The sequence below is a fragment of the Onychostoma macrolepis genome, chromosome 23, assembly GCF_012432095.1.
Source record: "Onychostoma macrolepis isolate SWU-2019 chromosome 23, ASM1243209v1, whole genome shotgun sequence".
In the NCBI taxonomy this organism is placed as follows: Eukaryota; Metazoa; Chordata; class Actinopteri; order Cypriniformes; family Cyprinidae; genus Onychostoma; species Onychostoma macrolepis.
The window spans coordinates 7985708-8010940 of record NC_081177.1 but is presented as its reverse complement, the minus strand read 5'-3'; the positions used below and the strand labels follow the sequence as shown (position 1 = coordinate 8010940).

The following is a 25233-nucleotide window of genomic DNA, read 5'->3' as shown; positions in this document are numbered from 1 at the left end:
ATCAGCACTGCATCCGTGGCTTGTTTGATGTGCCAGAGGTTTCTGTTCCCTTTGATGGTGCTGAAGCAGACCTGCGATTTGTGTGCCAGAAATCCAGCCATGGGATGGGGGGTGGTTTGTGTGGACCTGTCAGAGGTCTTCATTCGGACACCAGAGTGACATCCAGAGCGATACGGATAATGCTGTTGTCTTCTCATCTTTATTAATGCGACAGGCATGAGGGCAGTGATGAGTTATGATGTGACAATATGAATGACTTGTTTTTTTTACTCGGAGAGCAGATACTGGACACTTAATCCACACTTAAAATTTGTGAATATCATTGCATAGATATGAAATATTAAACCAGGTGGCGTTGATTTGAAGGACATATTTGCACAAACACACTTTTTAATCAAAATATAAATGATAAAATAGTAAACACACTTTTCAAAATTAGTTTTTGGTAATTTTCTGGTGGTCAAATGTTCTTAAAATGAGATCAGTTTAAGTTCAACTAAACTATCATTAGATACTGCATGTGACTTGTTTTCGGAGAATATATTTTGGAGTTTTTTTTTTTTAACTAACACCACAAAATTCTGTTCGATTTATGCTTAAAACAAGAAAAGCAGTGAGAGAGAGATATAGAATAATAATAATTCAGATCCTTTATGCAGTTTTGCTTTTTAAGTAAATGTGTCTTGTTTTAAGGATGTTTAGATATGTTTCATATTTTAGTGTAAATAAATAAATAAATATTGGCCTCTTATTTATTTAGATTCTGTAAGTTATGTATTTTTATTGATTATAACAAGGGGGGAAATTATAATAATTATAATAACAATATGTGACCCTGGACCACAAAACCAGTCTTAAGTCGCTGGGGTATATTTGTAGCAATAGCCAAAAATACATCGTATGGGTCAAAATTATTGATTTTTTTATGCCAAAAATCATTAGGATATTAAGTAAAGATCACGTTCCATGAAGATATTTTGTAAATTTCTTACCATAAATGTATCAAAACTTTGCATTGCTAAGAACTTCATTTGTTCAACTTTAAAGGCGATTTTCTCAATATTTTGATTTTTTTGCACCCTCAGATGTTCAAATAGTTGTATCTCAGCCAAATATAGTCCGATCCTAACAAACCATACATCAATGGAAAGCTTATTTATTCAGCTTTCAGATGATGTATAAATCTCAATTTCGAAAAATTGACACTTAAGACTGGTTTTGTCGTCCAGGGTCACATATTAGGTCATTCAAGCAACTTTTTAAGTAAATTTATCTTGTTTTAAAGTTTAGATATTTTTTTCTGGACAATCTGGACATTATCTACAAAAGAAATGTATGTAAGTGAATAAATAAATATATGTTCATTTATTTATGTCTTGTTTTATTGTTTAAAACAAGACAATTCAATGCATAATAATAATTATTAATGTTAATAATATTATTAATAATAATAATGTTTATCTGGACTTTCAAATACATTGTCCACAAAAATAAACGTAATAAATAAAAATGCACTGGCCCCAAAGAGGTATTTATTTATTTATTTATTGGCATTCTGCAAGATGTATTGTAAAACATGGTTTCAATGTTATCTAGGCTTTTTAGGGAAACATCCCCTCGCACTCCCTCCTCTGCATGTGAGAAGCTGTACTGGACAGAACCACCATCATGCCTGGTCTGATGAACAAGAGCAAATGGAGCGCTCTGCCTCTCAGCGTCTCAGACATCACTTCCTGTGTCAGGGGTTACACCCTGGCAATGACAGCCTCCTTGACCTATGAAAACATCGAAGATCACCCTATCGAGGGTAAGTATGCTGTCTAAAATAGCATACTTACTTCTGAAGTGATATCAATCATTAGTTGCTCTTGCTAAGTCTAAGTCACTGTTACACTCAAAAAAAAAAAAAAAAAGATTTTCCATTTGGATTACTAGTTTTACCTTAAACTGTTAAACATAGTGTGATGCATATTTGAAACCCAGATTTATAAATCCAATTTGTTTCAGTTATTGTTTTCACAATGAACAGATTTATGCTGATTTGCAATTTTGAAAGTAAGATTATATTAACATGAAACCAAATAACCAAATGCAAAGAGTTAATAAACTATGCCAGTGCAGAAATATTACTTGTTTAATTTACGAATGACTGACAAATATGCATTGTATTAAGTTTATGAGTTTATATTAAAACTATGTAATGCAAATGGATGGAAATTTTGTAGTTCAAATAAATAAATCTTAAATTTAGGCGTTTTTTTTGGATCAACCCTAAACTTTAGCATTAACCCTTGCCACTGCCCCATTGAATGCACCGATTAAATATAATCTCAAAAGATGCAACATCATCAGACCCAGTATTTATTTATTTTATTTTTTGTCCAAAAGTGCTTTTGACAAAAACCACAGTTATGATTCTCATCCTGAAAAGAAATTGGAGAAGAAATTCATTAAACTCTTTATAATCATAGTAATACTTTGACAAAATGCCCTGAAGGAAAGAGAAACACTTGTCTTTCCCTCCCAACCTCATCAGCCATTTGTGTGAAGTCTAGAAATGTCACCGGCAGATTGCTGCTCTGTGGTCTCCAGTGTCGTATTGACTCCAACAAATTGGATTTTGCATTGATCAATGCTGAAAGCACTAAAACGAAGGATTTAATTTCTGTCAAGTGCAAAATTAGCTTTGTGGAAGGATTGCTTTTTGCTATTGTGTAATAAACAATGCGTTCTCCTGTAATCCTGTGATTCCTGCAGGAATCTTTATATACCCTCTGGATGAGTGCAGCGTGGTGGTCGGTTTCGAAGCGATGATTGGCAGCCAGATAATAACCGTGCAGGTCAAAGATAAAATGAAAATCGATGACTGTTACTTTGATTGCTGCAATGCCAATGGAACCCCGCAGAGTGGAGGTGGTAAGATTGTATGCTCATTTATAATGCTCATCAAAGATCTTACTTAGCTAATCCCTGATTCAGAGCTTAAACGTAAGGCCGGTCACAGTGACTATATTGAATCCAGTTAAATGCCTCATGCAATGCAATGCAATGTTTGTTTCCTCATCAGAAGAGATTTGTAGAAATATAGCATTACATCACTTGCTCACCAATGGATCCTCTGCAGTGAATGGGTGCCGTCAGAATGAGAGTCCAAACACCTGATAAAAACATCACAGTAATCCACAGGATCCAGTCCATGAAGCAAAAAGCTGTGTTTGTAAGAAACAAATTCATCATTAAGACAATTCTAAATAGTTGCTCCTTGCTAAAATGCAAGTCCTCTATTCATAATATTGGTTTCTCCAGTGAAAAGTCATCTTGTCTGAATCAGGAGAGAAATATGCACAGATCAACCACTGTTTACAAGTGAAAACAGTCTGAAATGGTTCTAAACAGATATGTTGGTGGACAACAGGGGATTGACTTTTTCACTGGAGGAAGTATTATCACGGATTATGGACTCAGAAGTGACAGTTTAAAGTTTAAAAGCCTTAATTTTGTATTTGTTTTACAAACACACAGTTTTTCCCTTCACCATATGTTAATTGATAGACTGTGGATTACTTGTGGATTATTGTGAAGTTTTTATCAGCTGTTTGGACTCTCATTCTGACGGCACCCATTCACTGCAGAGGATCCACAAATTTTCTTTTTTGGGTGAACTATTCCTTTAACACATTTTATTAAGCTTTTTCATTGAAGTTGACTGTACATTTCTGAGGCTTTACTGATGAATCATCTTGTTGCAGGACATATCGTTTTGGATGAGGATCAGGAGAGGACAGTGCTGGTAGTCAGTCTGGGGGTCATTCCCCCTCTGGAGACCATTAATATACTGGTCAGCACCTCCTCAGAGCTCAGAACACTCCCTAATGGGGGAATTCGGGTGAGCTCACCACCCGTCTGCTCTCCTAGAGTCCAACGTTCTGTCAAAGAGGAGCAGGCGTTTTCGCCCAGCACTGCTAGGAGGTGTGTGATTCATTAGTATTTGCATGGACACACTGTATTTACTGTATGAGCTTAAAACATTCTGATTTCAGTTCTAAACTCCGAACCCCAGTAAAAGCAATTCATTGAGTCGGAACTTTTTAACAAGACTCCAATTTAAAGAATAAAATGTATTTTGTTGATAAAATCAGCTTTATCTGTGCTGCCTATTTTGCATTTTGTGTTGCATGCTACACTTTTTAGGACATTTAAGATTAAAGTTTAAAAATCTCCCATTGACCTGCAATGACATGTTAAACTTTACATTGATATTGATATCTGTGTAATATATTTGCATAATGATTTATAATGATTGAAGGACTAGTTCATTTCAATGAATCAAGAAGTTACAGGTATGGTCCAATTCCCGAATGAATGACTCTTATTAGACGGTTCTTTTTAGTGAATCAAAAACATACTGACTGGTTGTTCATATGACATGCATAAAATCTTTGATATCAGTGTAATATTTGCATACTGAAATTAAAATTTGCTAAGAATATTCTCACCTCAGGTCATCCAAGATGTAGATGAGTTTGTTTGTTCATTGGAACAGAACAGATTTGGAGAAATTTAGCATTACATCACTTGCTCACCAAACAAATCTTAATAATCGACAAGTAATCCACATGACTCCAGTCCCTCAGTTATGTCTTGCAAAGTGAAAATCTGCGTTTGTAAAAAAAACAAAAGAATCCATCCTTAAGCCATGGACTGCAGTTGTGTGGATTACTTGTGAATTATTGTGATGTTTTTATCAGCTGTTTGGACTCTCATTCTGACGGCACCCATTCACTGCAGAGGATCCATTGGTGAGCAAGTGATATAATTCTAAATTTCTCCAAATCTTTTTAGATGAAGAAACAAACTCACCTACATTCTAGATGGCCTGAGGGTAAGTGCATTTTCAAAAATGTTTCTTCTTTTGTTTGAACTATTCATTTAAATCAGAACAGCTGATTGCTGACTGGATGTTCATATGGCATGCAAGATTAAAAATCTCTGATATTGCTCTAATATTTGCATACTGAATTGCGACTTGTCTTCCTTCTTGCATTTATTTGCATACAGAATTTCTACTGCCATCTGTTTAACCATCTCTCTACGTATCATTCCAAAGATATTGTCGCATTATGTGTTGATTAAGCAAAATGTGCAATATGGAAACAGGAAATTAAACAACGTCAGACCCCACTGACTTCCATTGTATGGACAAAAAACACTGTGCAGTGTATCAAAACATCTCCTGCTGATTTGTCTCAGGAGGGATCAGCATCACTGTGCAGTGGGAACCCACGAGCAGACGGCCTCAGGAGTGTGTTTGGCTGCTCTATTGGAGGAAGAGACCATCAACTCCATTGACTATGAGTTTAATTTCCATCTTGAGATCAGAGGGCCGTATTTACTGGCAGGTCAGTTCCTCCATCCCCATGCGTGAGTCTAGAATTAAATATTATACCCCTGATTTACAGAGAAATAAATATGAATACATGTAAAATGTAATGCTTTATTTGCATTTAAAATTTACATTTACATTTACATTTATGCATTTAGCAGACGCTTTTATCCAAAGCGACTTACATTGCATTCAAGTTACAGTTTTTTACATTTTATCAGCTCTTGCTTTCCCTGGGAATCGAACCCATGATCTTGGCGTTGCTAGCGCCATGCTCTACTATTTGAGCTACAGAAAAATGTCTGACAAAAGCATAAATGCAAAATATATCCTGCCAACATTCTAGCCTAAATGATTTTGATGCATTAATAGTTTGATGTGGACTTTTCATGCTGATAACATGGCTTAGCTGTACTACATTATTTGATGCCGGTCGTTTTGCAGTATGCATCTTCCTGCTGGATTTGCAGAACGGTTTAGTCCTCGCATGCGGTATAACGTCTGTTGCTCCTGCTTATTTTAGATGCTTTAGAAGTTTTTTCTGTGCAGGTGTGGAAAGCCCCTCACATGCCATCCGGGCGGACGCTGACCCCTCGGCTCGCTCTGCCACCAGCATTGTGGTCACACTGGCAGACAAGTACACCTACGACTGCCCTGTGGAGATACTGATCTACCCCAGTGGTGTGTAGCACACATAATAACAATAATTATACTGTATATCGTGATCTGAATATGCAACACTTTTTAGTGACTCAAAAACATACAGCATGACCAGTGTAGTCCGATTCCTGAACAAATGGCTCTGAGTTGGTTCTTTTTAAGACCTGACCTGTATAGTCCGACTCTTGAACAAATGATTCTTGTAAACTGGTTCTTTTTAGTCAATCAAAAATAGCACATCCAATGTGGTTCGACTTCCAAATGAATGACTCTTATAAACCGGTTTAGTGAATCAGACATTATCAATTCCGCCAATGTAGTCAGATTCCTGAACGAATGTTTCTCATAAACCTTTTTAGTGAATTACAAACATACATCGTAACTAGTGTATTCTGATTCTTGAGCGAAAGACTCTTATGACCCTGTTCTTTTTTTAGTGAATCAAAAACATATCGGAAACATACAGTGTAACCAGTGTAAACCATTATAGTCCAATTCACAAGCAACTGACTCTTATAAACCGTTTCTTTGTAGTGAATCAAACATTTTCAAAGCAACCAGTGTGATCCAACTCCCAAATGAATCAGAAACATACAGCACAATTTTTTGTGAATCAGAAACATACAGCACAACCAGTGTTGTCTGGTTCCCCAATGACTCTTATGATCCGGTTCTTTAGTGAATCATAGTGCACATACAGTACAGCACAACTATTGTAGTCTGATTCATAAACAACAGAATCTGAGATGGATGTTTTTAGTGAATCAGAAACAGACAGCGCAGCCAGTATAGCGTGATTCCTAAATGAATGACTTCAATGCCTTTATGAGCTTGTTCTTTCAGTGAACCAAAAGTGTAAGTGAAACAAAAAGTAAATCAGAGTAGTTACTGACTGTTTATGCATATGACAGTAAATATGCAATAAATAAATATGCATGTTATGTATGTATACTTAATCTCTTTAGTTGTTGAAAATAAAGTGAACACCAATTAATGGGTTGCATTTATGCCACCTCTAAAAAGGTTGTGAAAAAAGTCATTAAAAAGTTAAGAATTGTTTTAGATGTGCTTATTAATACTGAAATAATCTCATCATTTGGCAATGCAATTACATTTCTTATTTTCAAATATTTATCTTTTTAAGTACTAAAAGAGTCATTAAGGAATCAGAGTTGCTCAAAGGAATCAGAATTAAATTCTGATTTCCATCCTTAGAAACCCTCTAGAAAGCTTAGGAGCAATAATGCTAAAATCCACTTTGGGCAGCAACTAGCAACCTAGCAACCACTTCTAGTGGCAATGAGCAAACATTTTAGTCCCTTTATGAATCCGTTTTCCTTGTGGACCTTCCCAGCAATGTTGCTTTTTTGTCAGGCCATTTGGTCCCCACATGGACAGACAAACAAGATCACAGCCACTCTGACCAGTGCTAACTGGACAATAGAGTCGGCCTTTCAGAGCAAGCCAGTGCTAATCTCTCCATGTGCCTGAAAGCTTGTCCAAACAAGAGGCACTTTATTAAATCATAGGCTACTGAGACATCATTCCCAGGTCCATAGCCATATAACATCATTTCTTGCACTATAAGCACTGTTTAGTTGAGCTCTATATTTCTTCAGCCACCCCATCATGCATCTCGACCTCCGCCGGCGTCTGGGAGGCATAAATGAATCCCTCGATGCCTCATAAGCTGCAGCATAAGATTGCCTTACTCCGCAGGTGACCCGAGGCCAGCATTGTGCAACTGAATTGATAAGACAGCCGAGTCAAAGGGGCAAACGCTCAGCCGTATTGATGGCACCAACGCACTCTGTGTCTAATACAGCTGCTGTTTTTAAGAAATACCGCCACCGCGGGAGTCCTTCATGTCTGGCAGTAATGCATCTCATCGTCTGCTGTCATTATTCACTGTTGTGCCTCCACAAGGAGAGGTTTTAATGCTGTACAGAGATAGTAATTCTTCCTTTCTTCACATAGAGCCCCATCTGCCACACGTTCTCATCGAAGATGGAGACATGACGCCGGAGGAATACGATGAGCATCTGAAAGGACGGAGCGACTACATAAAGGCCTCCAAGAAGGACTGCAGTAATGAAAAGACCGTGAGTGAGACAGTGAATGAGGGATTACAGAAAACAGACACAAAAACAGATGAAGTAGGCTGTACAAGGACGAAAAATATCAAAACAAGTAGTACAATGCTAGGACGCTTTTGTGGTGCTTTTTCAATATAATTGGTCAAATCTAGCAAAAGTTATTATTTTGCCGCCAGGATCATGAACTGCACTGGAAGTGGTGATTATTTGAAATAATATTCTCAAGATGTGTTTTTGTGACTGAGAAGTTCATAAGCAAACCAGCATGTAATATAACAGATAAAGGAATGATTTTGTACACAAGAAGTACCAAAAACCATCGTTTTTTTGAACAAGGAAACCACAGTACTTTTAGATGAATGAATAAATAAATAATTAATAATGAATTGTTAATAGCTGTTAATACAATACAATTATTGTGATTTAATTATTTCCAACCAGTCAAATTCAGGAAATTGTGACTTATTTTAACAATATTAATATTGATAAATGTAATTATTAATCAAATATTGTTTATATATTTTTAGTGAATATATTCAGTAACTTTTAATTTATTTATTGTTTATATTTTTGCACCATTCAAAAGTCTGGGGTTGGTAAGAAGTCTTTTTATGCTCATTTGTTTGATTATAAATACAGTAAAGACATTTTTTTTTTTTTAAATGTAATTTGTTCCTGTGATGCAAAGTAGTAATTAATAATTTTTTTTTATAGAAAGTTCAAAAGAACAGTGTTTTGTAATATTATAAATGTCTTTACTGTCACTTTTGAAAAATTTAATGTGTCCCTGCAGAATAAAAGTATTTATTTATTTTTTTTTAAATAAATTTGACTGACCCCAAAGTTTTAAATTGTAGTTACAGCATACATTCTTTCTGAACTTTTCCACACACCTCTTTGTCCCAGACTCCAGTCACTCTCTAAAATACTCAGGGTTTTTAATGCCAAGCTGTTAGATTAAGCCTAATGACACTCATACTGAAAATCGAGTGTGAAAACAAATTTAGTTAGGTTATCTATTTAATGCAAAATCCCTTGACAATTCTTGCTAATCGTCGCTTCAGGAAGTAGTTATATTAAGTGGGCAGCGCAGATCCATGTTTCTCAGCCGGCGCAAAGCTTCAATTGCATCCTTAAGTGAGTGCTGTTCATCAACAGGAGGGAGAGAACATTCAGCCCTAAAATCATCAGCAATGAATAGACGTTTCTATGGAAACCGTCAAAGGTCTTCAGCTGAGTCCATAGTGTTTCTAAATACCGTGTAGCAAAATAAGGGTTAACTTCACCTCCTTCGGGATGTGTGCTCCTGTAATTAAATCTTTAGTGCATGAGAGGGGAATCCGTGAACCATAAAAGATTTTCAAAATTATGATCTTGACTCATAGTTTCACATGCTTATGAGTGTCTGGCTCTATCAGTCATTTGCTGACGTGAGCTGAATAACACTGAATAACAGAAATGAAGATGATCATTTATTCACCAACGTTATTCTAAACTCGTATGACTTTCTTTCTCCTGTTGAACACAAAAAGAGAAATTCTGATGAATGTTCTAGTCATTTTTATTCCATACAATAATCAAGTAGATGATAATATCTGAATATGAATTTGGAAAATAGTATAAAAATGACATTTTATAGAAGAAACGTGTGTGTATGTAGAAGAAAGCCATTTCGCTCAAAGGTTAATTTAGTAAGCGAGTCATGGAAATTTCAGATTTCTGAGAAGTACTTTAATGTACAATGGACTAACTAATTGAGACGTGATGTAAAGTGGTTGAAATACATGGCTAATTTGAAATACTTTAATCAGAGCAGTTCACAATAGGCTAATTGGCATCCTTCAGAAGAGCTTGAACTCACAGGTTTCGACGTTTTCCGCTGAAAGTTCACACTTAACCACCTTACAGTGAACTCTCAACCTTTCATTCAGTTTGCATACTCAACCTCCAGGTTATTATTATCCACATTCTTTGTGTTTTTTTTTTTTCTTCCTTTTTACCCCTTTTCTTTCTTTTTTCTTTCCTGGGTCATATTTCAATAAAAATATATCTAAACTATAATTTTTTTACATATAATTTATGTCATTTATATATACAGTATTAAGATTTTGTGTGTATTTTTGCACAAATGTTTGTGTAAATATACACAAATATGTATATATTACTGCACCTATTTATATTTAATCTATCTTTTCTAATACATTACATACAGTCATTTTTGGATACTGTATAAAAAGCATAGAGTAAAACACACACACACACACACACACACACAGATACATACATAAACTAAATTAAATACTATAAATATATAGTATTTCTTTTGCATATTATATCTATATATATACACAAAATATTTTATTGCGTGAATATAAATATAATTTTGCCTAAGCCTATTTTAGATTGTGAAATTAAGCTTATTTTCACATCAAATATACTGTTATAAAATAGGTTATGATATATTTCAATTCTAAAAATGATCTTATTTGCTGTACTAGCATTAATTTGTGTTAATTTAATCCAAAAAATGGATAAAATGTGCTTAATTGCTTGAGTACTTATAGAGTAGTATTGCATCCATCATATTTCCCAACTCGTTTTTTTGAGACTTTGGTCATGTCTTGCATGAGAATCCAACTCTTTACCAGTGTAAGTAAGTCAGAATGCATGAAATAGCATTAGACATCCCCTTTAGTTTTCCTAAAAATGGGCTTTATTGTCTTTATGAAAAAGTGTAAGTTCTTATTTTTTTCTTTTCATTTTGATGTTAATGTGACATTTTTTTGTGAGATTCACCAGCTTTCCATTATAGCCTTCGGTAATGGCTTCTTTCACTGGGTGATGCGTGGTGTGTAGGTGGACATCATTCGGAAGAGGCTCCACAAAGACATCCTACACAACCCTGTGGTAATGTTGAACTTCTGCCCAGACCTCCGTTCGACGACCTCTGACCTGCGGAGCATTCAGGGGGAATTCATCTTCCTCATTGACCGCAGTGGAAGCATGAGTGGGGTCAACATCAATCGAGTTAAGGTAGGATGCTTGTGCTTCTGTGTTAAACTAACTCTGGCCCTCACTCCCAATGCCCAATGCTTATTAACTTTTAATGACATCCTAATTTATTCAGCAGTTTAAAACCCCAAAGTGCGTCAGTCGTGTTAATAACCATTAATGGCAAAAGAGTCTTTAAATGCACACAGCAGTGCTTATTTAATGAAGAGACAGATCGCCCACGTGTGTTCAACAGTATAAATCTGATTGGACAGTTTTATGGGAGTTGGAGAGCACAGATACTGTATTATCAGTCCTTCAAGGAGTAATTCTGTCAAAAATTTGCTGAAAATGTACTCACCCTCAGGCCATCCAACATGTAGATGAGTTTGTTTCTTCATAAGAACAGATTTGGAGAAATTTAGCATTACATCACTTGCTCAGCAATGGATCCTCTGCAGTGAATGGGTGCCGTCAGAATGAGAGTCCAAACAGCTGATAAAAACGTCACAATAAGCCACAAGTAATCCACATGACTGCAGTCCATCAATTAACATCTTGTGAAGTGAAAAGCTGTGTGTTTGTGAGAAACAAATCCATGATGTTTTTATCAGCTTTTGAACTCTCAATTCTGACGGCACCCATTCACTGCAGGTACTAATTAGCAAGTAGGGCTGCATATATTTAATATTCACAATATTTTCATTATGATTTTGCTGGAGATCTTAAAATGAGCAACATTCAATAATTTTAATCAACCTTTTGAAAAAAGAATAATAATAATAATAGTTTCAGATACTGTCTTGTAAGGAAGACCTGCAATGTGAGGGTTAAGATGGAGATATCCCTAATTTAAACTTCCCTGACTAGCAAAAAGCTGCTGAGTAACGTGAATCAGTGTGAGTATGTTGAGAATTTCAGTAATTTGTTTGTATATTCATTTAAAATGTTCAATTAAGTATACAGCTTTTTGTATGGTATGTAAATATAAGTATGAACAAATATAACTCTGCATTGTTCATTTAGTGAAAAATTTAAGAAACATGCCTTGAATTTTAACCTTTGCATAAGCATAAAGAAGAAATGAATACTTTTTACAGAAAGGAAGCATTAAATTGATCAAAAGTGACAGTAAAGAGTTAGAAAAGATGCCTATTTCAAATAAATGTTGTTCTTTTGAACATTATATTCATCACAGAATCCTGAAAAACAATATATTAGTTTTCTACAAAAAATATTAGGCAGCACTTCTTTTTCAACATTGATGATAATAAATGCACCTTGAGCAGCAAATTAGCATATCAGAATGATTTCTGAAGGATCATGTGACACTGAAGACTGGATAATGATGCTGAAAATTCAGCTTTGCATCACATGAATAAATTACATTTTAAAATATATTCAAATAGAAAACACTCATTTTAAACTGTAATAATTTTTCACAATGTTACACTTTTTACTGTATTTTTGCAACTTTGGTAAGCACAAGAGACTTTAAAAAAAAAAAATAATAATAATTCTTACTAACCCCAAACTTTGAAATGTGTACATGTTGAGATATTTATTTCCCTGAAAATAAATACATAGTTATATTTAGTTTTATTTGTTTTTACTACATTACTTCACTCATGGCTCTGTAGTTCGGAATCAAATCAGAGCTTTTGAGCAGCCTGTTGAAGGGGTTTTGTAATGAAATAACCAGCTTGTTGCACTGAATAGCTCAAGCAGCTTCGATAATTGAACTTGGTAAGTCTGCATGCTGAGATTGGATAATTTGTGCGCTGTGAATGAACCTGTGTGTGCGTGCCCCTGTTGATGGGGCTCTGCAGCGTGACGCACGAGCCAGCGATGACTCACTGCGGTTTTGATTGAGGATCTTCCCCTTCTGACCACAGACGCCAAACTGCTCTAATGTAAAGGCTCAGGTCACTCTAGCAGTAATATCCTTCCCTGAATATCCTTGACCCTCAAGAAGACTTGTTCCATGCTGAAATGTCATATATCCAGCGTGATCTCTTCTGGGCTGGAGGAGGACAACAATAGATATATCTAATAACACTGAAAGGAATCGTTCGCCCAGAAATGAACATTTTACTCACAGTCATGTGACTTTATTTCTTTCGTGTAACACAAAAGAAGAAATCTGAAGAATTGTGCTGGTCATTTCTGCTATGCATTTAGCCAAAAATGAAAATTAGCTGAAAACGTATTTAACCTCAGGCCATCCAAGATGTAGATGAGTTTGTTTCTTCATCTGAACAGATTTGGAGAAATGTAGCATCACTTGCTCACCAATGGATCCTCTGCAGTGAATGGGTGCCGTCAGAATGAGAGTCCAAACAGCTGATAAAAACATCCCAATAATCCACAAGCAATCAACATGACTCCAGTCCATCAAGTAATGTCTTGTGAAGGGAAAACTGTGTGTTTGTAAACAAACAAACAAACAAAAAAAAAATCATCATTAAGACATTTTAACTCGTCACTTCTGGACAAAATATGTGTCCATAATCCATAATGAGTACAATTTTTATTTTTGCAGGAACTATTCCTTTAAATCATTATTTAGTGAGTTGATCTTAAGAACTGAATCAGTGCAATTTGTGAATGAATCATTTAGACCCATTTCATAAACTGATTCATTGCCAATATTTGACTCGAAAGACATTTCAACTCTCATGAAAACATTTTCAGTAAATAATTTCTCGCACAAAGCTGTCGTATGATTCCAAAACATTTACAATATTATACTTTATGCATCTTTTGAGCCTTTTGAAGCTTGAAAGCCACTATTCTTTGTAACTGCATGAAAATAAATAAATACAATTTTCTAATTTTGTGCTCCACTGAAAAAGAAAGTTTTTTAATAATCATTTTTGGTAAGAACTAAGTATGATTTCTCACTGCGTGTCAAGTTCTTTTTGAATTTGTGAGGAAGTGTTTGCCGAAGGTAGACTTGTTTCATTATTATATGATCTGGTGATTCGTTTTTTTATTAATTCAAAACGTTAACAGACCTTATCATTGTAAAAACTGTGAAAATGCTAGAACTCTTATTTAATAATCTCATTCATCTTTACAAACTTAATTATAACCTCATGCTAATTACTCGCCGCTGTACCTGCTGTCAGTCTGTTGAAAAAGCAGCATTATAAATTATATCTCTACTTTAGATGAGACAATATGGATGTCTGACAGGTATAATTGTGGTGTTCAGTGAGCGCTGCTACACAGTTGCCTAATGGCTTCAGGTCTGCTAACAAAGACTGTTGATTCAATCCAAACAAGAGTGACACAGCTGAAATGCCATTGGCAATCAACCACCAGTCTAAACATTTGGGGAAACAGGTCACCCTCAGTGTCTATAATAGTTACAGCACTTAACCCTGTAATTAGAGTTGCTTTACAGAAGCAATGGCAAATGACTATAATCTCTGTGAATGCAAGTAATATGAGCAAGTCAAATGCAATGAAATATGTAAACTCGGTGTGAATTATATATAAGCACCTATAAAAAAACCTATAAGCACCCAAGTACATTACAAATTGCTTATACAATATTATTATACAACAAATGTTTTAATATATCAAAATAAAAGTCAAAACATGTTTATTAAACAACAAAAAAATATTTAAATGATATTTAAAATATATATTTATAAAATTATATATTAAAATATATAATAATTATTAAGAGTTGTTACTTGGTGAGGGGTAGTCGTGGCCTAATGGTTAGGGAGTTGGGCTTGTAACCTGAAGGTTGCCGTTTGGATTCTCGCGCCGGCAGGAATTGAAGGTGGGGATTGTGAATGAACAGCACTATCTCCACCTTCGATACCATGACTAAGGTGCCCTTGAGCAAGGCACCGAACCCCTAATTGCTCCCCGGGCGCTGGAGCAATAGCTGCCCACTGCTCTGGGTGTGTGTTCACTGTGTGTGTGTGTTTTGCATTTGTTCACTACTCACTGCTGTGTGTGTGCACTTGGATGGGTTAAATGCAGAGCACCAATTTCGAGTATGGGTCACCATACTTGACAATACGTCACGACTTAACTTAACTGACTTAACTTGACTTGTTCTCAGTTTTAAATGAGTAATGCAAAATATAGCTGTATTTAAATTTGTAATATTGCAAAAGTGATAATAAATAGCTACACATATATAAATATATAATAATAATAATACATATAACTGAAATAATATACATATTTTTTATGAGTAATGCAGAATCATTCATGTTGACCTCTTTCTTTTGTTTGTGCTCACAGGACGCAATGGTTGTGATTCTGAAAAGTCTTTTCCCAGCATGCTTATTCAACATAGTGGGCTTCGGATCCAAGTTCAAAACGCTGTTTGCCACCAGTCAGAGCTACGATGAGGTTAGTCACCCGCAGGGACTGGCACTCACTGCCCTCATTAGATCCGCTTGTGTTTTTCTGCTTGGATCCAGTGGAAAAGGTCTGCGTTTATATAATGAATGTCTAGTAGAGTTTCATGCTGATTTTATCATTTATAAAAACACTGCTTAATCAGTGCACTGCAAAAAATTATTTTCTTTCTCAGCATTTTTGTGTTATTTTACAGCACAAATATCTAAATATTCCTAAATCAAGATTTAGGACAACATTTACTTATTTACTTTACTTTATTTACTTTGAAGACAATCTTGTCTTGTTTTCTGAAAATGTAGCAAAATGAAGTGACTTCATGCTTAAAACAAGAAAAAAAATCAAATAAAAAATCTGCCAGTGGGATAAGAAAAATAAACTAAAAAAAAAACATTTTTTTCTTGTTTTAAGTGCAAAGTGACTTAGTTTTGTTATTTTGCTTTTAAGTAAATACATCTTGATTTAAGAATGTTTAGATATTTGCACTAAAAGAGAAAATCTCTGGCAAATATTTTATTTAATTTTTTTAAGCATATATGTAATGAAATTTTGGGTTTTTGGTTTTTGAAAAGGTTTGACAGGGGACTATGAAAAATGTGTGTGTGTGTATATATATATATATACACACTGTATATAGTCTGAAAATAATATGTATTATCTTACACATTTTTTCTTCTCAAGTAATTGTCTTGTTTTAAAGGCGTTTAGATTATTTAACTGAATTATTTTTTTTGCAGAAGTGTCACTATAGTTTATTTTTTTATAGTTTGTTATAACAAACCTAATTTATTTCACAGGAGAGCTTGGCTTTGGCTTGTGAGCATGTGAAGAAGATCCGGGCTGACATGGGCGGCACAAACATACTGGCTCCTCTCAACTGGATCCTACGGCAGCCCATGCAGAGAGGTCATCCTCGCCTGCTCTTCCTCCTGACTGATGGAGCTGTCAGTAACACGGGGAAAGTTATTGAGTTGCTCCGCAGCCACGCCAGGTTCACCAGGTCAGAGTTTGCACATTCCCATTCATGCATTTGCCAGATGCTTTTTTCCAAAGCAAGTTACATTGCATTTAAGGTGTTTATTTTATCAGTTCATGCATTCCCTGGGAATCGAACCATGACCTTGGCGTTGCTAGTGCCATGCTCTACTGCTACTGTATAATGTGCTGTTGCATTGTAATCTCAGATAATTGTTAGCGTCCTTCAAATATGATTGTACTGTATAAGTAAAAGATTGTGCTAATGTATTAATCTGAACATTTGGTGGATTTTTAGGACATTTGGAAAGTGTTCATCAACTCAAGATCTTCTTTATTTTATTTTTTACTAAACAGGACAAATTGACTTATTCAACAAGGTCATGAAGCATTCGCTAATGAGTTTGGAAACCATCTCTGAGTCTGGCAGAATGTCTATTAAAAAGTAATAATAATATTGAAAACCAAGGAAATGTCACAAATTGAGCCAGAAACAACAGGCAAGTGAACAATAGGCAGGTTTATTGAATAACTGGAGATGGGAGATCGAGAAGTGCAATGGCAGGTGAGTATGAACACTGAAACCAGATCTTGAGAGCTTAGCTGAATGCTGACATTTTTGCAGGTGTGCTGGTGCTGAGGTGTCCAGGAATGTGAGGGATCAACGTGGGAGTATCGCTGGAGAATCGTCTGGAGATCTGAAGGTAAGTACATACAGGTTAGTAATGCACGGGAGTCAGGCACAGTTCAGGGTAGGGACAGGGGTAGGCAACGTCAGTCCTGGAGTGCCGATTTCATGCAGAGTTTAGCTCCAACCCTGAAAAAAACCTCACCTGCCTGTAGCCCTAGTAATTCTGAAGACCTTGATTAGCTTGCTCAGGTGTGTTTGATTAGGGTTGGAGCTAAACTCTACTGGACAGCGGCACACCAGGAGCGACGTTGCCTACCCCTGGTCTAGGATCTCTGGAGGAGGAGGCTCGTCCGGTTCCGTGGGTCCTGGTGTGGAAGGAGAGAAGGGTTTAAGGAGGGACACATGAAAGGTGGGGTGAATTCTGTACCTGGGAGGTAGGTGGAGTTGATAAGTGACTTAATTTATCTGCCTCTGTATCCTAAACGGACCGATGTAGCGGGGACTCAGCTTCTTGCAGGGCAGGCGGAGGCGTAGATCCCGAGTAGACAGCCATACCCTTTGTCCAGGATGGTAGGTTGGAGCGGAGGAGCGCCGGGCATCTGCGAATCTCTTCTGCCTCCGCACTACACGTTGGAGCTGGACGTGAGCTGAGTCCTACACTCTCTCGCTCTCCCGGAACCAATAATCCACAGCTGGAACCTCCGAAGGCTCTCCCGACCAAGGGAAGAGCGGGGGCTGGTAGCCGAGCATGCACTGAAAGGGCGTGAGGCCAGTGGTGTTATGCCGGAGGGAATTTTGTGCATATTCGGCCCATGGGAAGAAGCGGTTCCAGCTGTGTTGGTCCCTCTGGCAGTATGCACGGAGGTAGCGTCCGAGTTCTTGGATCTTGCGCACATTCAGTTTGTCTGGGGATGGTAGCCGGAGGACAAGCTCACTGTGACCCCTAACAATCTGAAGAAAGCTTTCCACACTCCGGAAATGAATTGCGGGCCTTGGTCTGAAACTATATCCTCTGGGATTCCGTAATTCCGAAAGACATGAGTGAATAGAATTTCTGCGGTTTCCAGGGTGGTTGGCAATCCTGAGAGTGGAACCAGCTTGCAGGCTTTTGAGAAGCGATCTACTGCTACAAACACGCAGGTGTTACCTTCAGAATTGGGTAGGTCAGTTACAAAGTAAATCCCAATGTGTGACCACGGACAGTGAGGAATGGGTAGGGGCATGAGCTTGCCTACGGGGAGATGACGAGGAGTCTTGGACTGGCTCTCTCCAGCCAATGCCGCCACTCTTCCAGGGCATGCTTGATGGCAAGTAGCACTCGGTTACCAATATCATAGTTTTGCTCCTCTGGGGACAGTTTCTTGGAGTAGTATGCGCAACGCTGGAGGCGTGGAGGCTCACCGTACTGGTGGGAAAGCACGGCCCCCACTCCAGTGGTAGAGGCATCCACTTCTACCACAAACGGCACATGAGGATCGGGATGGTGAAGGATGGGGGCCGTGCAAAAGGCAGTCTTCAGATTTTCGAAGGCTTCGTGGGTGCTGGAGTTCCAGGACAAGGACTTGGGCTTTCCTCAGAGCAATGACGTCAGAGTGGCAGTGTGCTGGCTGAAATCCTTGATGAATCGACGATAGAAGTTTGCGAAGCTGAGAAATCTCTGCAACTCCTTCACAGTCTGGGGACAAGGCCACTCCTTGATGACAGTTACCTTCCCCTGGTCCATCTGGATACCATCCTGGCCAATGATGTACCCGAGAAACTGCACGGTGGGGCGATGGAATTCACACTTCTCCAGCTTGAGGTACAGATGGTGTTGACGGAGCCTCTGAAGGACCTGCTTCACGTGGCGGCGATGGTCGGCCAGTTTCTGCGAGTAAATGAGTATATCGTCGATGTAAACGATCAGAAACTGGTGGAGGAACTCTCGGAACACCTCGTTCATAAATCCTTGGAAGACGGACGAGGCGTTGGAAAGGCCAAACGGCATAACGAGATACTCATAGTGGCTGGTAGGGGTGATGAAAGCCATCTTCCATTCGTCACCTTCCCAGATACGAACGAGGTTGTAGGCACTCCGCAGGTCCAGCTTGGAGAAGATGCGTGCCCCACGGAGTTCCTCTAGCGCCGCTAGATCTGGTGTAAATAGTGGCTGATGACTGTGGTGACGGTGGAGGCTGTGACTACGTGACTTCTCTGAGAGGAAACAGTTCAACCAAAAGGTAATATTCTCAAATGTGGCTCATCAAAACACATCATAGGTTTGACCTTATTTGTTCTTACTAGAAATGTAAATATTGATTCAATTATAATACTTTACCTAATTGTGAACAGTGTTTATTTATATACTATTGTTGTATTTAGTATATAGAATTTGATTCATTAGAATTTTTTATTTCAGTTTTTTAATTTTAATTTTAATCAAAGTTTAATTAATTTTATGTGATTTTGTCATTTTATTAGTTTTTATTTTTATTATTTAGCTTTAATTATTTATATCAGTTTTGGTAATTGTTGTAATTAAACTTATTTTATTTCAGAATAAGTTCAAATTTTTGTATAGTATAAGTTTTGCGTCTAATATGTTTTTTTTCAGCTTTATTTAAATTTATGAATGCAATTTTTACTAGTTGTAGTTAGACAACAATAACAGCACTGATCGATTTCAATAGTTTTGGGTAGATTTATAATTATTCTTAAAAATATATATTGAGAACATAAATGTAACTGGAAAGACAATTTACACTACATAAAGTTGAATATTGACAATAAAGACTTTACATTTATTTTGGATAAGAAATTTATGTAAATTGATTATTAATCCAATAAAAAATATAATGTTTCAGCAAACTAACACAAACAGATGTTAAAAAAATAGTTCCCCTGAAAGTAAACATTCTTTCATTCTCAACCTCATGTTGATCTAAACCTGTATGAGTTTCATGGTTCGTTGGAACATAAAATATAATTTGAAAAAGTTTTCAGTGTTTTCTTTTAATGAAACTCAATGGAGTCCAATGTAGTTTGAACCCCAGAATATTTTCTCATGCACTCAGGTTTGAAACAACACCAAGGTGAGTGAATGATGACAGAATAATCATTTTTGAGTGAACTAACTCTGTTAAATATGCTAAATAGATTGTTATAGGTCATACTGAATAGCATTCACTATCATGACTTGGAATATATTGCTGGAATCAAACATCATATATGGTGCCTTTTTAGTGCAAACCAGCTTCTGATCATTTATATGGACAAGAGCAGCTTGGACAGTCTTAAAAATATCCTATTTTACTTTCCGCATGTAAAAGCCATACGGTTTTGGAACGATTTTATGATTAAATGACTCATAATTCAAATCTTTAATTTTTGGGTGAACTAATCCTTTAATATCGTAGGTTCAAGGATACAGAGCTGCAGAACTATTCAGGTAATAAGATCATAATCAGATCAGTGCAGCCGCTAGCAACAGTAAATTGATGTCTCTCCGTCTAATCCTTTTAGATCCGCAATAGCCATAACGCGGCTGGGATTCGCAGGCTTTGTTTCCGCACTCCGCTACTTCCGAGAGGCTTCCATCTCCCACCTCCAGTCCATTTATCACCTGCCGAGACGTTCACCTCAGAGAACCACTTCTTTTCTTCCCTGTCCTCCTAGAACAGATGCTACAATAGCTTTCTTTCAAATGAATGGAGGAACCCGTGGGTTTTAACAGCCGTTCCCGCAGTACAATAGACACACGATGGCTGGGAAGTGAAGCTGTTGTGTAATTTACTGCCTTAAACAGCACTTGCCCTCCACAGACGATCCAGAATAATCACAAATGTGTCTTGCTGCACTCTCTTTCTCTGCTGTGAGGACACGGCTCGGCTTTCTTTGCTTGTTAGGGAAGAATGTTTCTCAGCAAACTGATCTGATTGCCCATGTACACATTAGTAAATGGACAGATGTGTTCCCTGTTCTCTCATAACTCGCACGCGGTGAGCCGCAGATGTTGCTGCCTACACTAAAGGTCACTCATCTTCAGTTACTACTGTTTGCCTTCAGATACTGTGTATTAAAGCTCAAATCTAGAGATTGTAGAAATTTCTAATATAAATTCAATATATCAGCTTGGTTCCAAAACCTAGTGAGCTGCATTTTAAGACATCACAGGCACTGTAGTAAAACAGCATACCTTCATGCCTGAAATTCTCTTTAGTGACGACATTTTACTGACGTTGTGCACATCGCAGAATTCAACAACATGAAAAATTGAGCTTGCATAGCTAGAAGCAATTTTTTTCAGGTTTAAGATAACTGTATATGCCAAATTCTAATTATTAATTCTTTTAATTTTATTTATATATAATTTATTTACTTACATAGTTAAATACTTAAATGTATTTTTTTTAAATTACATTTAAAATAAACCATTGCACCTAATGCTCATATGTAGCATGTGTTTGTATATACTATATTTATATATATATATATATAATTAGTGCTGGGCAACGATTAATCATGATTAATCACATCTAAAATAAAAGTTTTTGTGTACATAACATATGTGTGTGTACTTTGTATATTTATTATGTATATATAAACACACACATGCATGTATATATTTAATAAAAATATGTTATGTTTATATATTAAATATATTTATATATAATATAAATTATATGAATGTAAATATATACATGTAAAAAATCCTCCATGTCCTGCTGATTCTTCAGTTTTCCAGCATCTTTTGCATGTTTGAACTATTTCAGCAGTGACTGTATGATTTTGAGATCTTTTCACACTGAGGACAATTGAGGGACTCAAAGACAACTTTTAAAAAAGGTTCAAACATTCACTGATGCTCCAGAAGGAAACACGATGCGTTACGAGCCGGAGATTGAGAACTTTTGAATGTCCAAATTTTTCTTATTTTGTTGAAATATCATTTTTTTCCATTTAGTACTGCCCTTCGGAAGCAACAGAAGATACTTGTATGTTTTCCGGAAGACAAATTAAGTACAATTTACCTTGATGTTCAAATTCAAAAAGTTTTCACCCCCCGTGAAAATATATATACTTAATTATGGAAATGTATTAAAAAAAAAAACAAATTACTTTTTTGTTTCTTAAAAGTCTAATAAATGGATGTAGTACCCAGTACTAGTATGTAGTATTTTATTTTAGTATTTATTTTTACATTTGTTATATATTTACTTATATATAGCTCATTATGAAGAAAAATAGGGGGGGAAATAAATTTATATAAAAAAAAAATATCTAAGGAAAAATGCACTATTGTACCCAATTCTGGTATGTAGTATTTTAGTTTCATTGATGTATATTTAAAAGGCTAATGAAAAATACTATTGTACCCAATATTGTCGATGTGGTATTTTAGTTTTTTATTCATGTATTTTATATTGTGCTGTAATATTGTGTTACTAGCTTAGCAACATCCTAAAGTGAAACTGTATTAGAATCAGTTCGCTTGCTAACCAACTAAGTTGGTTTGTTGGTCTATTTGCAGGTTTTAGTAGGCGTTTGGTCATTCAGCTTGGTCTACCGGCTTAACCCAGTAAGACCAGTTTAAGCTGGTTTAATCAGTTTTTCAGCTGTAAGTCTCTGTTGAAGACTGCTATTTGTGTGCCGTATGCAGTTGCAGTCTATCTAGAGCATTCCTAATCAGTCTGTTTCATTACGGATGCTTCCTTAGAAGGCAGCTGTAGGCAGCAGACAGCAAGCTCACTAGGCTGTGAGACAGAGAGTTGCACAATCTATGTTAGTTGCTGAAGAAGATTTGATGCTTATTATTCAGATAAACAATATGAATACTGTATGTTCCTTACTGGCTTTCTGACAGCACGCTTGCCAATCCCAGAATTAATAAAATTCAGCAATAAAGTTCAGAGAATTAAAGTGATATTGTCTGGCAGAGCGTCATCCAGTAGAGGTGCAGTTTCTTCATAATGTGATGCTCTTCTGATGTTTTCACAGACTCACCGCACCTGTCGTGTCTGTGTGTGTGTGTGTGTGTGTGTGTGTATTTGCATCATGGCAGGTGTTACACATTCGGGATAGGCCAGGGTGCGTGCAGGAGGCTGGTTTTAGGACTGGCCGCTGTTTCCAGAGGCACAGCTGATTTCCTGGCCGAAGGAGAACGACTGCAGCCGAAGGTCCTCATTTCCTCTGACATGTTTATCTTCCAACGCAACAACCTGCTATTTTGAATGCCACTGCAAAGCAATTACAGCAGCCATGTAAATTGTGGAGTGTCCAAATGTATTAGCAATTAACAAGTCGTTTTGTTTAGTCAAACATAAGTTAGGATAATAATCATAGCTGACAGCACATTTAATGTTTTTTCCTTCTCTCTCTGGTGTTTAATATTAGCATCTATATAGTTTGATTTCTATAGACTGTGCTCGCTTACTGAAACACTAGATAAGTGTTAGACCTGGCGGTTATTTGTGTCTTTGGCAGATGATTAAGTCGCTGAAGAAGTCCAATGACATCAGTCCTGACTGACATCTCCATTGAGTGGCTGTATCCAGAGACAAAGGAGATCCTGCTCTCTCCGGTCGGAGCGACCTGTCTGTTCCCTGGTGACCGGCTGATTGGATACAGCGTGATCTGTGACACCTCCAGATATCACTCCAACCCCAAATCAGTGAGTCATCCATCCATCCATCCATCTACAATTATTGTACTATATTTTATATTATTTATATACAATAATATTAATACTGATAATTATTACTAGTAGTAGTGTTATAATAGCATTAGTATTATTTAAATAGTTATTTTAAATTATACTGTATTTTGTTAATGATAATAATAATAATAATGTATTATTATTTATAAATATATAATAATATATTTTGTAAATTCATGAATTATTAGTTATGAATATGCAATTATTTTGTTATATTATTATTATTTAGATAGATTAGTTATTTGAAAATATACTGTATTTTCTTATCATATCAAATAAAAACAATAATAGTTAATCTGTAATTATTATACTATTTTATACTACTATTTATATTAACAACAATAAAATAATAATTAATATTATTATGATAGTTACTGTTTTCAAATGTACTGTATTTTAATATTACATCAAATATACAGTACACTTATTATTATTATTATTATTTAGATGATATTGTTATATTTAAAATATATTGTATTACAATGTATTAATTATTAGTTATGAATATGTAATTTTGTTGTATTATTAATATTATTTAGGTAGATAATGTTGCTGTTATCATGCAGTATCTTCTTATACTGTAATATCAAATAAAAACAACAATGATTAATCTGGAATTATTTTACTATATTTCTGTACTACTATTTATATTATTATTATTATTATTATTATAATTGCTGTTTTCACATTTACTGTATTTTATAATTACATCAAATATACACAAATTATTATTATTTGCATAATATTGTTATTATTTGAAAATATATTGTATTTTGATGTGTTTGTATTTCAATGTCTCACACACACACACACACACACACACACACACACACACACACATATATATATATATATATATATATATATATACTAAAAACACAACAATGCATCATCTGAAAATACTACATTTTGATGTATTACAATATCACATATATGAAAATATAGGCTTTTATATAATAGGTATTATATTTTAGTATATTATTTTTGTTAATGCAAATATAGATTTTAGAGCAAAACAAAAAGCTCTCAGACGTCTTTTCTCTGCTGTAACAGGACAAACGGAGGCGGTACAGCATGATGCGCTCCAACGAGTCGGCCAGTTCAGTGTTCTATCACTCTCAAGAGGAGGATGCTGGGAAGGTTTCCTCTGACGGTCAGGGGCCGCACAGGGACAATCAAGTCGGCTCGCTATTTGACGGTTGCCAGGAGACCATGTCTGTGAGCAGTCCTATCACCACGGAGCAAGACATTATGGGTAAAGTGCAGCTCTATACAGGGTAAACGTGTATTTTAAAAAGTACAAGATACATAATTTTCATTTTTGGATGAACTTTTCCTGATGTCTCCTGATAGGTTCCTTCATGAAGTCAGCAAACATTAAGATAAATTGAGAAAAAGTTAAAGAGAAAATGAG

General features: G+C 36.0%; 1 protein-coding gene across 1 annotated transcript in view; it reads left to right on the top strand.

Annotated features, from left to right (window-relative positions):
* vwa5b1 (von Willebrand factor A domain containing 5B1) overlaps positions 1 to 25233 on the top strand; it is a 51314-nt gene that overhangs the window by 6708 nt on the left and 19373 nt on the right. Inside the window, 13 exon segments of the mRNA XM_058763472.1 lie at positions 1597 to 1807; positions 2758 to 2916; positions 3750 to 3969; positions 5251 to 5399; positions 5933 to 6064; positions 8021 to 8145; positions 10996 to 11172; positions 15400 to 15510; positions 16317 to 16519; positions 23166 to 23280; positions 23588 to 23611; positions 23613 to 23774; positions 24873 to 25074. Coding sequence (XP_058619455.1) covers positions 1669 to 1807; positions 2758 to 2916; positions 3750 to 3969; positions 5251 to 5399; positions 5933 to 6064; positions 8021 to 8145; positions 10996 to 11172; positions 15400 to 15510; positions 16317 to 16519; positions 23166 to 23280; positions 23588 to 23611; positions 23613 to 23774; positions 24873 to 25074 — 1918 coding nt within the window. The 5' untranslated portion in view covers positions 1597 to 1668.